Source organism: Tupaia chinensis, unplaced genomic scaffold (genome assembly GCF_000334495.1).
Source record: "Tupaia chinensis unplaced genomic scaffold, TupChi_1.0 Scaffold144058_2, whole genome shotgun sequence".
Classification (NCBI taxonomy): domain Eukaryota; kingdom Metazoa; phylum Chordata; class Mammalia; order Scandentia; family Tupaiidae; genus Tupaia; species Tupaia belangeri.
This window is the reverse complement of record NW_006203911.1, coordinates 1,769,190-1,782,309: the sequence shown is the minus strand read 5'-3', so window position 1 is coordinate 1,782,309 and position 13,120 is coordinate 1,769,190. Positions and strand designations below refer to the sequence as shown.

At 36.8% G+C, this 13,120-nt stretch overlaps 1 protein-coding gene across 1 annotated transcript; it reads right to left on the bottom strand.

The window, feature by feature from the left end:
- Positions 1 to 9,081: 9,081 nt before the first annotated feature.
- On the bottom strand, positions 9,082 to 12,860 carry LOC102476868 (olfactory receptor 13H1). Its single transcript, XM_006165881.2, has 2 exons — positions 11,967 to 12,860; positions 9,082 to 9,186 (listed from the first exon to the last, which is right to left on the bottom strand). Exons 1-2 carry the CDS (start codon positions 12,858 to 12,860, stop codon positions 9,082 to 9,084), a joined length of 999 nt encoding a protein of 332 aa, XP_006165943.2.
- Positions 12,861 to 13,120: the final 260 nt, after the last annotated feature.

Genomic DNA, 13,120 nt, shown 5'->3' with positions numbered 1-13,120 from the left:
GGTCATACACAGGTGCCAGGTGCTGTTATCATCACTTGACATTGTCCTTTTTTTGTAGAGGTTTTTGCCTTAGGGCGTGTCTGTTTTCCAGAGAGAGAGAGAGAGATAGTGAGAAGGAAAGTGAGAAATTACCCCTCAGGGGGATGACCACACTGCAATCCCTTCTCCATTCTTCTCCAGGCATCATGGGCCTGCACCCACATTCCCAGTATGAGTTTCAAGCCATTGAATCCAGGACTTGAACCACGGTAGGCCTGTAGGAGTCCAGAGACGTAATCACTATGCCATCAGCTGGCGATACTCCACTTTCAGCAATCAATAGAACAATGAATCAAAAGATAAAAAAGGAAATAAAAAGCTTAAACACTATAAACCAATTATATCTAATAGAATCCTATAGAACGCTTCACTCAACAATAGGAAGATAAACATTCTTCTCAAGTGCACATGAAACATTCTCCAGAACAGATCATACATAAACTAGAGCATGAATCAAATCTCAATATATTCAAGATAATTGAAATGATAAAAAGTATGCTTAAGACCATGATTAAATTAAATTAGAAATTAATAGTAGAAATTTGAGTAATGCTCCACTATGAGGAAATTAAACAGATACTCCTAAATAATAAATAAGTCAAAAAACAAATATACATTCTCCAGAACAGATCATACATAAACTAGAGCATGAATCAAATCTCAATATATTCAAGATAATTGAAATGATAAAAAGTATGCTTAAGACCATGATTAAATTAAATTAGAAATTAATAGTAGAAATTTGAGTAATGCTCCACTATGAGGAAATTAAACAGATACTCCTAAATAATAAATAGGTCAAAAAACAAATATCAAATTTAATTAGAAAAAAATAATTTGAAATGAATAAAAACACAAAATACCACAATTTATGAGATGCAGCTAAATCAGTGCTTGGAGAGAAATTTTTAACTGTAAGCACCTATATTAAGAGAGAAGAAATATTTCAAATCAGTAGCCTAACCTTCCATTTTAACAAACTAGAAAGGAAAGTGCATCTAAAATCCCCCAAAATATAGAAAAGGAAACAATAAATATTAGAAGGGAGAGCCAACCTGTGGCCATGGTTAAGGCAGCTGGATCTGACATGGCCAACCTTGAAGTCCGAGTCTTGGATCTAGCAGCTTGAGAAGCAAGCTGGGTATGTGTGTGAGTGCCTAAAACCCTGATAACAGCGAGAAATGGAGAAGAGATTGTGGTGTGACAATTTTCTATGGGTGGTGCCTTTTCACTTTCCTTCTCTTTCCTTCTCTTTCTTTTTCTTTATATCTGACTCTGGTAAGTGCATGCATCCTCTGGCAAATAAAAAATATATGGATTAGAAAGAAAATAAATGAATTAGAGGAGAAAAAATTAGGAAAATGTGTTGAGACAAAAAGTTTGTTCTTTGAAGAGATAAACAAAATTACCAAAATTTTAGCTTATTTTTGGCTGACCAAGAAAAAGAAAGAGATGGCCTAACTTACTAAAACCAGGAATAAAATCAGGGACAGCACTACCGGCCTTGCAAACATGAGGATAATTATACCATTAGTGATAGTTTGTCAGGGAAAATCTCAGACACAAGATTGTAAAGTTCTCTATTGAAAATGATGTTTATGGTAGTTTCCTTCATTTGGTGATTGTGTATTGCATGGATATCTTGAAAAACATATCTTATGCTATAGATGTGCAATGATTCAATGTAAATAAGAAATCATAAAGTAAAGAAAATAATTTGATGAACTAAATGAAGTGAACAAATTCCAACAAACACATATACTAACACTATCTCAAGAAGAAATAGAAAATCTGAATGGATCTAGAACAAGTAAAGTAACTGAACTAATAAAAGAAGTCTTTTCACAAAGAAAAAGCCATGCCAATTTGGATTCACTGGAGAACTTCTCGATGTTAGAAGAATAATTGACATCAATCTTACACAAACTCTTCCAAGAAGCAGAAGAGAATAAGCCTTCCATTAATCCAATGTTGGCAGATATTACCCTTATACCAGGACCAGACAAAGATATCACAAGAGGGCCAGCCCCATCGCCTAGTGTTAAGGGTACCTGATCCTGCATGGCCAACCATGTTTTGAGTCTCTGCTCCAAGAGCTTGAGAAACTCACTGGGCACAGGTGTGTGTGTGCCCAAATCTTTTTTTTTTTTTTTTTTTTGAGAGTTTGTTTTCGCTATAGGGCGCGTACACTCGCCAGACAGACAGAGAGAGACAGAGAGACAGAAAGCGAGAAATCACCCCCCAGGGGGGATGGTCACGCCACAATCTCCTCTCCTCCATTCTCCTCTTGGGCATGCACGCACACGCGCCCGGCGTGAGTTTTCAGCCACCGGGTCCAGGACGCGAACCGCAGTCGACTACGTGGGAGTCCAGCGACATAGCCATTATGCTAACTACTGGTTCCCTGTGCCCAAATCTTGACAGAATGGAGAAATAGAAGAGAAGGGATTACAGCATGACCTCCCCACACTGGGAAGTGCTTTCTCTCCCCCCTGCCGGACCCCCCATCTTCATCTCTCTCTGGTGAGTGTTCATGCCCTCTGGCAATTAAAAACAAAAGAATAAAAATGAAAATACAGGAAAACTACAGACAGCATCCCTTATGAATATATTCTCCATTATTTTGAATAATATAAAAATGATTATGTGTCATAAGCAAGTTAAATTTATTAATGTAGTGAACTCTGTTAATTTAATAAAAGATAAATAAAATAATCATATAGATTCAGTTACATAATTTGATGAAGTCTAACACACTTTCATGATTAAAAAATACATAAAACACTAGACAACTAGGAATAAAAGAGAAATTCCTCAATCTGATAAAGGCCATCCGTGAAAATGCATAGCTAGCATTGTATTTAATGGTGGAAGACTGATAGCTTTACCCCCAAGATCAGGAAGAAGGCCAGAATTTCTACTTTTGTTGCTTTTCTACATTGTACTGCCATTTTTGCCAGACCAATAAGGCAAGAAAAATAAATAAATAAAAGCATTCCAGATTAGAAAGGAAGAAGTACAGCTATTTCTAATCACAGATGTCATCTATGTGGAAAATCCTAAGAAATCCACTCCAAAACTATTAAAACTAATAAACTCTTTCAATAAGATTGCAGGATATAAGGTAAAGATGCAAAATCAAAAGTAGCTCTAGCAGGAGCAGCAGTTAGCGTAATGGCTATGTCGCTGGACTCCCACGTAGTCAACTTGCGGTTCGAGTCCCGGACCCAGTGGCTTAAACTCACGCCGGGCGCATGTGCGTGCGTGCCCAAGATCCCAGGAGGAGAATGGAGGAGAAGGGATTGCAGCGTGGCCATCCCCCCTGGGGGGTGATTTCCTGCTTTCTGTCTCTCTGTCTCTCTCTGTCTGTCTGGCGAGCACACGCGCCCTATAGCAAAAACCTCTCAAAAAAAAAAAGTAACTGTAGCAACAATCAGAAAATGAAATTAAGAAAACAATTCCATTAAGAATTATATAAAAGAGAATAAAATACTTAAGCATAAATCTAACAAAAGAAGTACAAGATATGACAAACTAAAACTATAAAAATTTTTAAAAGAAAGTTAAGACTTAACTTTTCATGTTCACGGATTGGAATACTTAATGTTGTTAAGATAGCATTATTTCCCAAATTGATTTTAAAATAATCCTTATCTATATTCTATATGGAAATTTAGAGAAATAATATAATTTATATTGAAATATAAAAATTGATATAGAATTGCAAGGGATCCAAAGTGGCCAAAATAATCTTGAAAAGTAAGAATGAAATTAGAGGAATAACACTTCATTAATCCAAAATTTACAAAAAGTAAAGTAACTGAAATAATAAAATTAGTCTTTCCACAAAGAAAAGACTGTGCCAATTTGGGTTCACTGGAGAACTTCTCAATGTTAGAAGAATAATTGACTTCATTCTTACACATCAGGACAGCCACATTGATTAGTGGGATAGAATGAGCATCCAAAAATAAACATGTATATTTCTGGTTATTTAATTGACAAGGATGTGAAGACAATTCCATGAGGGGAATAACAGTCTTTTCAACAAATAATACTGGTACAACTGGACATCCACATGCAAAAGGATGGAGTTTGAATCCTACATTGCACTTTATACAAAAGTGAACTAAAAATAGATCAAAAACCTAAATGTAAGAGCTAAAAGTTTGTAACTTTTAGAAGAAAACAAGGATAAATATTTGCAACATTGAATTAGACCATGGCTTCTTAGATATGACACCAAAATCACATGTCACAAAAGAAAATGATAGTTAAACTGGACATCGTCAAGATAAAAGATTTTTGTGCTTTAAAGGACACTACTGAGAAAGTGAAAAGACAACCCCACAAAATAGGATAAAATATTTTTGAACCGTATATCCATTAAGGAATTTATATTTAGCAAATGTAAAGAGATCTTACAACTCAATAATAAAGAGACAAATAACCCAATTAAATATGGTCAAAGGATATGGGAAGACATTCTCCAAAAAAGATATACTATGGACCTGGAATGATTCTGTCCTGCATGGCTGTTTTCAGGAGTGGTAGTCATTTACCTCCATACGCCTTCTTGCCCACCCCAGGGTGTGCTACCACCCCATGGAAGACTCGATGGACATGGATGTGAGCCCCCTGAGGACTCAGAACTATGTTTTTGGTTGTGAACTAAAGGCCTACAAAGATTATCACTTTAAAATGGATAATGATGAAAATGAACACCAGCTGTCTTTAAGAACGGTCAGTTTAGGGGCTGGTGCAAAGGATGAATTACACATTGTTGAGCAGAGGCAGTGAATTATGAAGGCAGTCTAATTAAAGTAACACTGGCAATGCTGAAAATGTCTGTACAGCCAATGGTTTCCCTTGGGGGCTTTGAAATAACAACACCTGTGGTCTTAAGGTTGAAGTGTGGTTCAAGGCCTGTGCATATTAGTGGACAGCACTTAGTAGCTGTGGAGGAAGATGCAGAGTCAGAAGAAGAAGAGGAAGAAGATGTGAAACTCTTAAGGGTATCTGGAAAACGATCTGCCCCTGGAGGTGGTAGCAAGTTTCCACAGAAAAAAGTAAAATTTGCTTCTGATGAAGATGATGATGATGATAATGATGAAAGTGGTGGATTTTGAAGATAAGGAAACAGAAGGAAAATCTCCAGTAAAGAAATCTATATAAGATACTCCTGGCAAAAATGCTCAAAAATCAAACCAGAATGGAAAAGACTCAAAACCATCAACACCAAGATCAAAAGGTTAAGAATCATTCAAAAAACAGGAAAAACCCTCCTAAAACACTAAAAGGGCCTAATTCTGTAGAAGATATTAAAACAAAAATGCAAGAAAGTATAGAAAACGGTGGTTCTCTTCCCAAAGTGGAAGCCAAGTTTATCAATTATGTCAAAAGTTGCTTCCTGATGACAAACCAGGAGGCTATTCAAGATCTCTGGCAGTGGAGGAAATCTCTTTAAAAAAATTGTTTAAACAGTTTCTTAAAAATTTCTCTCTTATTTCATTTCTGTAACAGTTGATATTTGACTGTCCTTTTTGTAATGCAGAGTGAGAACTTTGCCTACGTGTTTGATAAGTGTTGTCCAGGCTCCATTGCCAAGAATGCCAGTTTAGTTTTTAAAGATGGAACTCCATCCTTTGCTTGGTTTTAAGGATGTATGGAATGTTATGATAGGACACAGTAGTGGTGGTGGTCAGACATGGAATTGGTGTAGAGACAAAAATATACATGTGAAATAAGCTCAGTATTTTAATAAAGTGAAAAAAAGAAGATACAACATGGCAAATAAGCCATAAAAAAGATAAACAAAATAATTCGTTATTAGATAGATGCACACAAAAAAACATGAGATACCACTTTCAACTCACTAGGATGGCTATAAATAAACTAGATGAGCAATAACAAGCACAGACAAGGATGTGGAAGAATTGGAAAGTTTATATATTGTTTTGGCATGGGTTCCCTTATTCCTTTAGTTTTACAGGCACATCAGTCTTTACAACCTAAGCCTTATTATTACTGAAAATACAGTGACAACCGATGAATAGATAATATTTATAATTCAAAGACTGCACATCTTTGTGAATGTACTACATCAGGGACCTGGCCCACACAACAGGAGGTGAGCTGCTGTGAGCAAGTGAAGCCTTCCTTATCTGTATTTACAGCTGCTTTCCACTGCTTGCATTATCACCTGAGTTCCACCTGCTGTCAGCAGTGGTACTAGATTCTCATATGAAATGTGAATCCTATTGTGACTTGCACATGCGAGGGATCTAGTTTGTGTGCTCCTTATAAGGCTCTAATGTCTGATGATCTGAGGTAGAGCTGAGGTGGTGATGCTAGCACTAGGGAGTGGCTGCAAATACTGCATTATGGGGAATTGTATAATTATCTCATTATATATTACAAAGTGTACAATAAATATAATGTGCTTCAATCATACCAAAATTATCAACCACTCTCCACCGGTCTGGAAAAAATTATTTTCCATGAAACCACTCCCTGGTGCCAAAATAGTTGGGGACCACTGTACTACATCACACTGAAACGTACAATTTAAAATGGTGAATTTTGGGGCCAGTAGATGGCATGGTGGTTACGGGCGCTGACTTCCATATGGCTGACTGTGGTTAGAGTCCTGAACCTGAAGGCTTGCTTTCTCACTTTCCCTCTCTTTCTCTCTCACTCTGTCCTTCTCTGGTTAAATTAAAAATAAATAAATAAAGCTAAATAAAAAATTCTTAAAAAATGGTGAATTTTATGTTACAAGAATTGTATCACAATGAAGTTTCTATTTTTTTTTTAACAGAAAAAACTAAAGCCCTTACAATGTTCTAAAAGTTCTTTACACAATTTGGTCCCTTGTTTCTCATTGAGCTCATCTCCTGCTTTTCTTTCTTCTTCTTCTTTTTCTTTCTTTCTTTCTTTTCTTTTTTTCTTTTTTTTTTTTTTTGCTCACACTCTTTAGTCATGCAGACTTTTCCAATATTCTTCAAATACATTTTGCATTCTTCTACCTTAGTGCCTTTGCCTAGAATATTGTTCTTACATATATTCACATGACTCTTCCTCTCTTCGCTCAAATTCCAAATTCTCAGGCCTTTCCTGATCACCCAATTTAAAGTCAAAGCCCCTACCCTGTTTTTCTTTATATTGATTTTATTTTTAAAAAATGTATGGCTTGTTTTTATGGTTTATGTCATTCCTCCCTAAAATAATAAAAGCCTCATGAATGTGGAGAAATTTTTATTCATTGATGTATCCCAAAGCCTAGAACAACACCAGGCACACGTAATATGTTCTTGGTGTGTGCTTGCACTCATGCACACGTGCACATACATTTGTGTGTTTGTGTTATTGTTGAATGGATGAATTAGGAAGTGGATGACATTTCGGCTCCACACCTCTTAGTCACCTGATTCTACACTTTCCTTTCTATTCCTTACACATGTCGGATTTTTAAAATTTCTTTGCAGTGTTTGTGGTTTTTTTTCCTTCTTTCTAGTATACTCATCTCATTCTGCCAACTTCAACCTAAAAATTTAATGTGGATCCTTCAATTTCAGTTTAAATTTTACTTTTTTGGACAGGCTTATCTAAAAATCCTATCCAAAGTAGGTACCCCCTATTACTTTGGGTTCCAGCTTCCTGATTGTTTCCTGCAGAGTACATGTTATGCTCTTCAAATTGTTTTACTTATACAAGTAATAACATTTTTAATAGCTGTCTTTCTACTAAAATGTATAGTAGCTATGGTCAGAAACATTGTCTTTTTTCCTACAGATACCCAGTGCTAGCAAATTATCCAACATATACAGGATATTCAATAAATATTGGTTAAATAAATGAAGTAAGGAACAAAAATAGACAAGGTATGAAATATTCTTGAGCACTCTTGTCCAGATACACACACCTACCTATGTATGCACTGCACAATTCCAAGTATGGGTTCAGTCAAGAAAAATGTGGTAGCCTTGTGTACAGCACAGAATAAACTAGGTCTTGGGCTGGCCCCATGGTCTATTGGTTAAGGGAGTTGGCTCTCACATGGATGATAGTATGGTTCAAGTACTCACCCTAACATCTTGATGTACAAGCTGGGAAATTATGTGTGAGTACCCACATCCCAACAGGACAGAGAAAAGGAGAAGGGATTGCAGTGTGACCATGCCCTATTTGTGGGTTCTTTCTCCCTCTCCTTCTCTGTCTCCTTGTCTCTGTATCTTTCTCTCTCTCTGAAGAGTGCATGCACCCTCGGACAATACAAAGAATAAACCAAGTGTTTCAATATAAGGCATCTCTGGTGCCAAATCTATATAATACTAATGATGATTATGATAATAACAGCTAATGTTTCAGGGTGCTTTCTATTTGCCAGTACTGAACTAAGGGCTTTGTCTGGTTTATCTTATTCAATACTCACAGCAATCCTGTGAAGTAGAGATGGTTATATTGTCCACTACACGGAAGAAGATAATGGTGCAGGTTAAAAATAAATTGCCTAAGATTGCACAGTTTAAAAGTGGTATTTTTGAATCCAAAAAGTATGGATTCAAATCCAAATCCAGGTCTTTCTGACCATAAAGGTTTTGTGTGAATGTCTATGTGTTTATGTGGGCAGGTGGATATGGGCATGCAGGATCATGACACAAATGTGTTAGAAAATTTTATTTGGTAATTATTCTGATTGAATCAATAACAAAAAAAATTGCAGTAACAAATGAACACTTTTCAGTGTGCTCCTTTCCATGTGATGAAAAGGGTAGATTTAATAGTTCTGCATTCATCCCTTGTTGAAATTCAAGGAGCATTCTGTAGGTAATTACTTTTATTTTCTTACTACTTAGCACTGGAGTTGTTGACAACGCACTGAAAAACCAATGATACATTCTCAGTCTTTTCAGATTTTAAATTTCTGTGCAACACTTCCAGGAAAAGTTGTGGTTATGGTTCTCAAGTGCATTTTCTACACTCTGCTGCTTCCAGTACACAGCACGAAGCTCTTTTCTCAGTGATGTTGATTGTAATGGGTCAGTTCAACCTTCTAAGATGTTGCCTTGTGATTTTGGCACACCTTATGAGGAGATGGTGTGCAAAGAGGCAGAGCTGCCCATTACCAGCTTCAAGTAATAAGCTCTGTTTGGCAGAGATAAGAAATTTAAACAAGTTTCCCAAGGCGTAAGGCTAGTTCCAAAGTATTGCTGTTTATTACAAGTCAAATCTGTTCATTTAGTAATACAAGGAAGATTTGAAGATAGCAACTTGCACATTAAACATTTAACATAAAGGCACCTAACACATGTACCTCTAACTGATTAGTTGTTATAATCTCTTATGCTTTCTATTCATCCAGACTCTTGACTCCATGTCAGAAACCTCCCTGAGCTTGTACTCTTCAAGATGTAGCATATTTCTCTCTCTAGAGAGAATCCTGTCTAACTTCCCCCTGAGGTGATCAAAAGGTAAAAGAGTTTCTCTGTCTTATTTTCTTATACAGCTAAAAAGGTCCCTGCTTTTCCCCCAATAAATTTCTCTCTGACAGCACAAGGCACATCTCATTGCTTGTTCTTCTCTACTTCCTCTTAGTCCCTAATGAAAATGATAAAACTCTAATAAGTGTTTAACTTGTAGTTTTACTTTTTCCCCCTTCCATTTGAGGAATCATGTTTGTCTTCTTCTCTAGTATTTGATTTTATCTCTTCACTGTGCCTCGATAGTTAAGAGTATATTTCCTCTAGTTTCAGGAGCACTTTACATTAAATGAGAAGGATTAATAAAAAACAGGAATTAAAATTACGCAAGGTTAAAATGGTAAGCTTACATTGAATTTGCATGACACTGTAAATTCTCTTTCTAAAAGGTTCTCTTTTGGTGATCTCATGGTTTTCTAATATCCATTTGAGAAAATGAGAATTTACAGTTGTCTCCAGTTGGCTTCTGTTGTTGACCAATGAAATTAATTCCGAGAGTGCTTACCAGAGTGAAAAGAATGGATCAAACTGGTAATCTACCCGTTGGTGAATCTGGAAGCAATGCTTGGGGTCAAGCAAGGTTGAACTGAGTCTGGAGCCTTTTTGTTTAGTCATCTATCTCCCAGTGCAGAATTTTAATGTTCCAGAATCGGAAAGGTTCATCATCATTTTGACCTAGTTGGAAAGACCTGGACTCTTTAGATACAAATGACCAATGAACATGAGAAATACTTTCAACTTCATTTCTAATGAGATAAATTCCAGTTAAGATAAAAATGAGAACATAGGGACTAGCAGTTAGCGTAATGGCTATGTTGCTGAACTCCCATATAGCCAACTCCCGTTCAAATCCCGGATCCAGTGGCTTAAACTCACGCCAGGCATGTGTGCGAGCGTGTGTGCCCAAGATCCCGAGAGGAGAATGGAAGAGAAGGGATTGTGGTGTGGCCATTCTCCCTGGGGGGTGATTTCTCACCCTATGGCAAAAACCTCTCAAAAAAAAATGAGAACATAATTTTTAAATTGTTCATATTGTCTTAAATTATTTTTAAATGATACAGTCATTATTGGTATAACCATAGGCAAATAACCACTCATACGGATATCAAAGAAGCGATGGGTTTCTCTTTTTGGATGACAGTTATTCAGTGTCCATTGTATGCTAGATATTGTGGTAGAAATTTTGCATGTATTATCTTATTTAATTTTCAAAACAATTTTTAAAGGTAGGCACTTTTATAATCCCCATTTTACAAATGAGAAAACTGAAGCTATAAGATGGAAGGTAACTAGCTAACTTCCACCCAATTTTGAGTGGCAGACTTGAATACATGTCTGTCTGATTCTAAAACTTACACAAGTTTTATTGAGTGATTATTTCATTCACCCTCTACAATTTCATGTTGTATACGGTTGTCAAAAACAGATCTCAGAATGTACACAGTCTTTAAGGGCTCCTTGCCTCAGTGGAGGGCCTTCTGTGTGGAATCCTTGAGTAATTTTCCTCTCTCAACCTACTTACATCCATCACGTCAAAGCCCAGACCATGACATATCTTGTACAAAGAAGACTGAGATAAGAATTTCCCAATTTGGGGGGCCAGCAGGTAGTATGGTGGTTAAGGTGCTGGACTCCTACATGGCCTTTTGTGGTTCAAATCCCAGCCCTGGTGGTCTGAAAATCAACCACTGCTTGAATCCCTGGCCTTGTCAGTCTGAGACACACTGGGCCTCCACATGAATTCCGAAGATCTGATGGGCTGGAGGACTGGAGGAAAGGGAATGTGGCATGGCCAGATATCATGGAGGGTGTCTCTCTCTTTCTCTCTCTCTCTCCCCTCTCTTTCATATGGACATGTGCTATATTATGATATTATGAATTAAGGAAAAAAATTAAAAGGGATTGCACATTGTCTGACTTTGCTTTTTATCTCCTATAAAAAGAGAATTTTATAATATTGAAATGTTGGGGTTGGCAGGTAGCATGGTGGTTGAGGCACTGGACTTCCACATGGTTGACCACGATTTAAGTCCTGGACCCGGCAACCTGCTTTCCCACTTTTCCTTTCTCTATCTCTCTCTGGTCAAATTAAAAAAAATATTGATAATGCATGAAATTAAATAAATCTAAAAAATAATATTCAAACATTTTCCATTTAGTAAACTAAAATAAAACTACTCAAGGTTAAATCGTATTCATTATTATTCAATTTAAAAAAGTCTTCCTCAATATCATCCTGTGTAATTTATTTCTTAAATGATGGCATTTAAAAAGTTCAACATCTTTTTCTCAGTGGAGGTAGTTCTATTTTGCATGCCTATTGAAATAGAAAAATAATAACTTACATCTAATTATCCTACTAAAATATGGAGAGACTCCATGGAATATTTACATTTTTTTTAAGGACTCTTTCTTTCTAATTATTTTTCTTATTGCATTTTTCACATCCTTGTTTCTCAAGGTGTAAATAAGGGGGTTCAGCATAGGGGTCAAAACGCCATAAAATACAGAGATGATTTTATTCTGTTCTTCAGATTCCTTTGACTGAGGCTTCAAGTACATGTAGATGGCTGTCCCATAAAATATGGTCACCCCAGTTAGGTGAGAGCCACAGGTGGAGAAAGCTTTGAGCCTGGCTTCTGCAGAATGGATCTTCAGCACGGCAACCACAATGCGCAAGTAGGAAATGAGGATGAAGGTGAAGGGCAGGGGCAGTGTGAACATGGCGATAACCAAACCCAGAATCAGACTCACAGGGGTGTCAGAGCAGACAAGCTTCAACAGGGCCTGGACCTCACAGGTGAAATGGTTTATAACGTTGTGTCCACAATATCGAGCAGGAATTGCAATAATTGGTGTGACTGCTACTAAGAAGGCACAGGTCCAGGTTCCCAAGGCCAACTGCATGCAGACCCGACTGTTCATGATGATAACATAACGTAGGGGATTGGAGATCGCAACAAACCTGTCATAAGCCATGACAGCAAGGAGAAGACACTCTGTCATCCCCAGAAAAAGAGCAATAGTCATCTGGGCATAACAGCTATTATAAGAAATCGTGGGGTAGTCTCTTAAGCCAATGGACAAAACAAAAGGTACTGAATTGCTGGAGTAGCAGATATCGAGAAAGGACAAGTTGCTTAAGAAAAAATACATAGGGGTGTGAAGCTGCCTATCAACTCTAACCAAAATGATAATTAGACAGTTACCCATCAATGTGATCAGGTAGACTACTACTATGGTGCAATAAAAGGCAATCTGGGATTTTGGATGATTTGATAAACCCACTAAGATGAACTCTGTCACTTCGCTGCCATTATCAGTAATCAAAATATCCATTTTGATCTATCTGCTGAGAAAGAAGAAGAAGAAATTCAGTTTATTTCAATTTGGGAAACATTTACTGAGTATATTGAGTATTTGCTCTTTCTTTCTTTCTTTCTTTCTTTCTTTCTTTCTTTCTTTCTTTCTTTCTTTCTTTCTTTCTTTCTTTCTTTTGTTCTTTCTTTTTCTTTCTCTTTCTCTTTCTTTCCCACTCTCTCTCTCTCTCCTCTCTCTCTCTTTCTTTCTTTTTTTTCTTTTTTCTTTTTTTTTGTCCC

Coding starts and splice junctions, on each gene's coding strand:
- LOC102476868 (XM_006165881.2), bottom strand. CDS start 12,860: ATGGATATTTTGATTACTGATAATGGCAGCGAAGTGACAGAGTTCATC. Junction 9,187..11,966: donor ACACCTTGAGAAACAAGGAT/GTGAAAAATGCA, acceptor TCTGCCAAACAG/AGCTTATTACTTGAAGCTGG.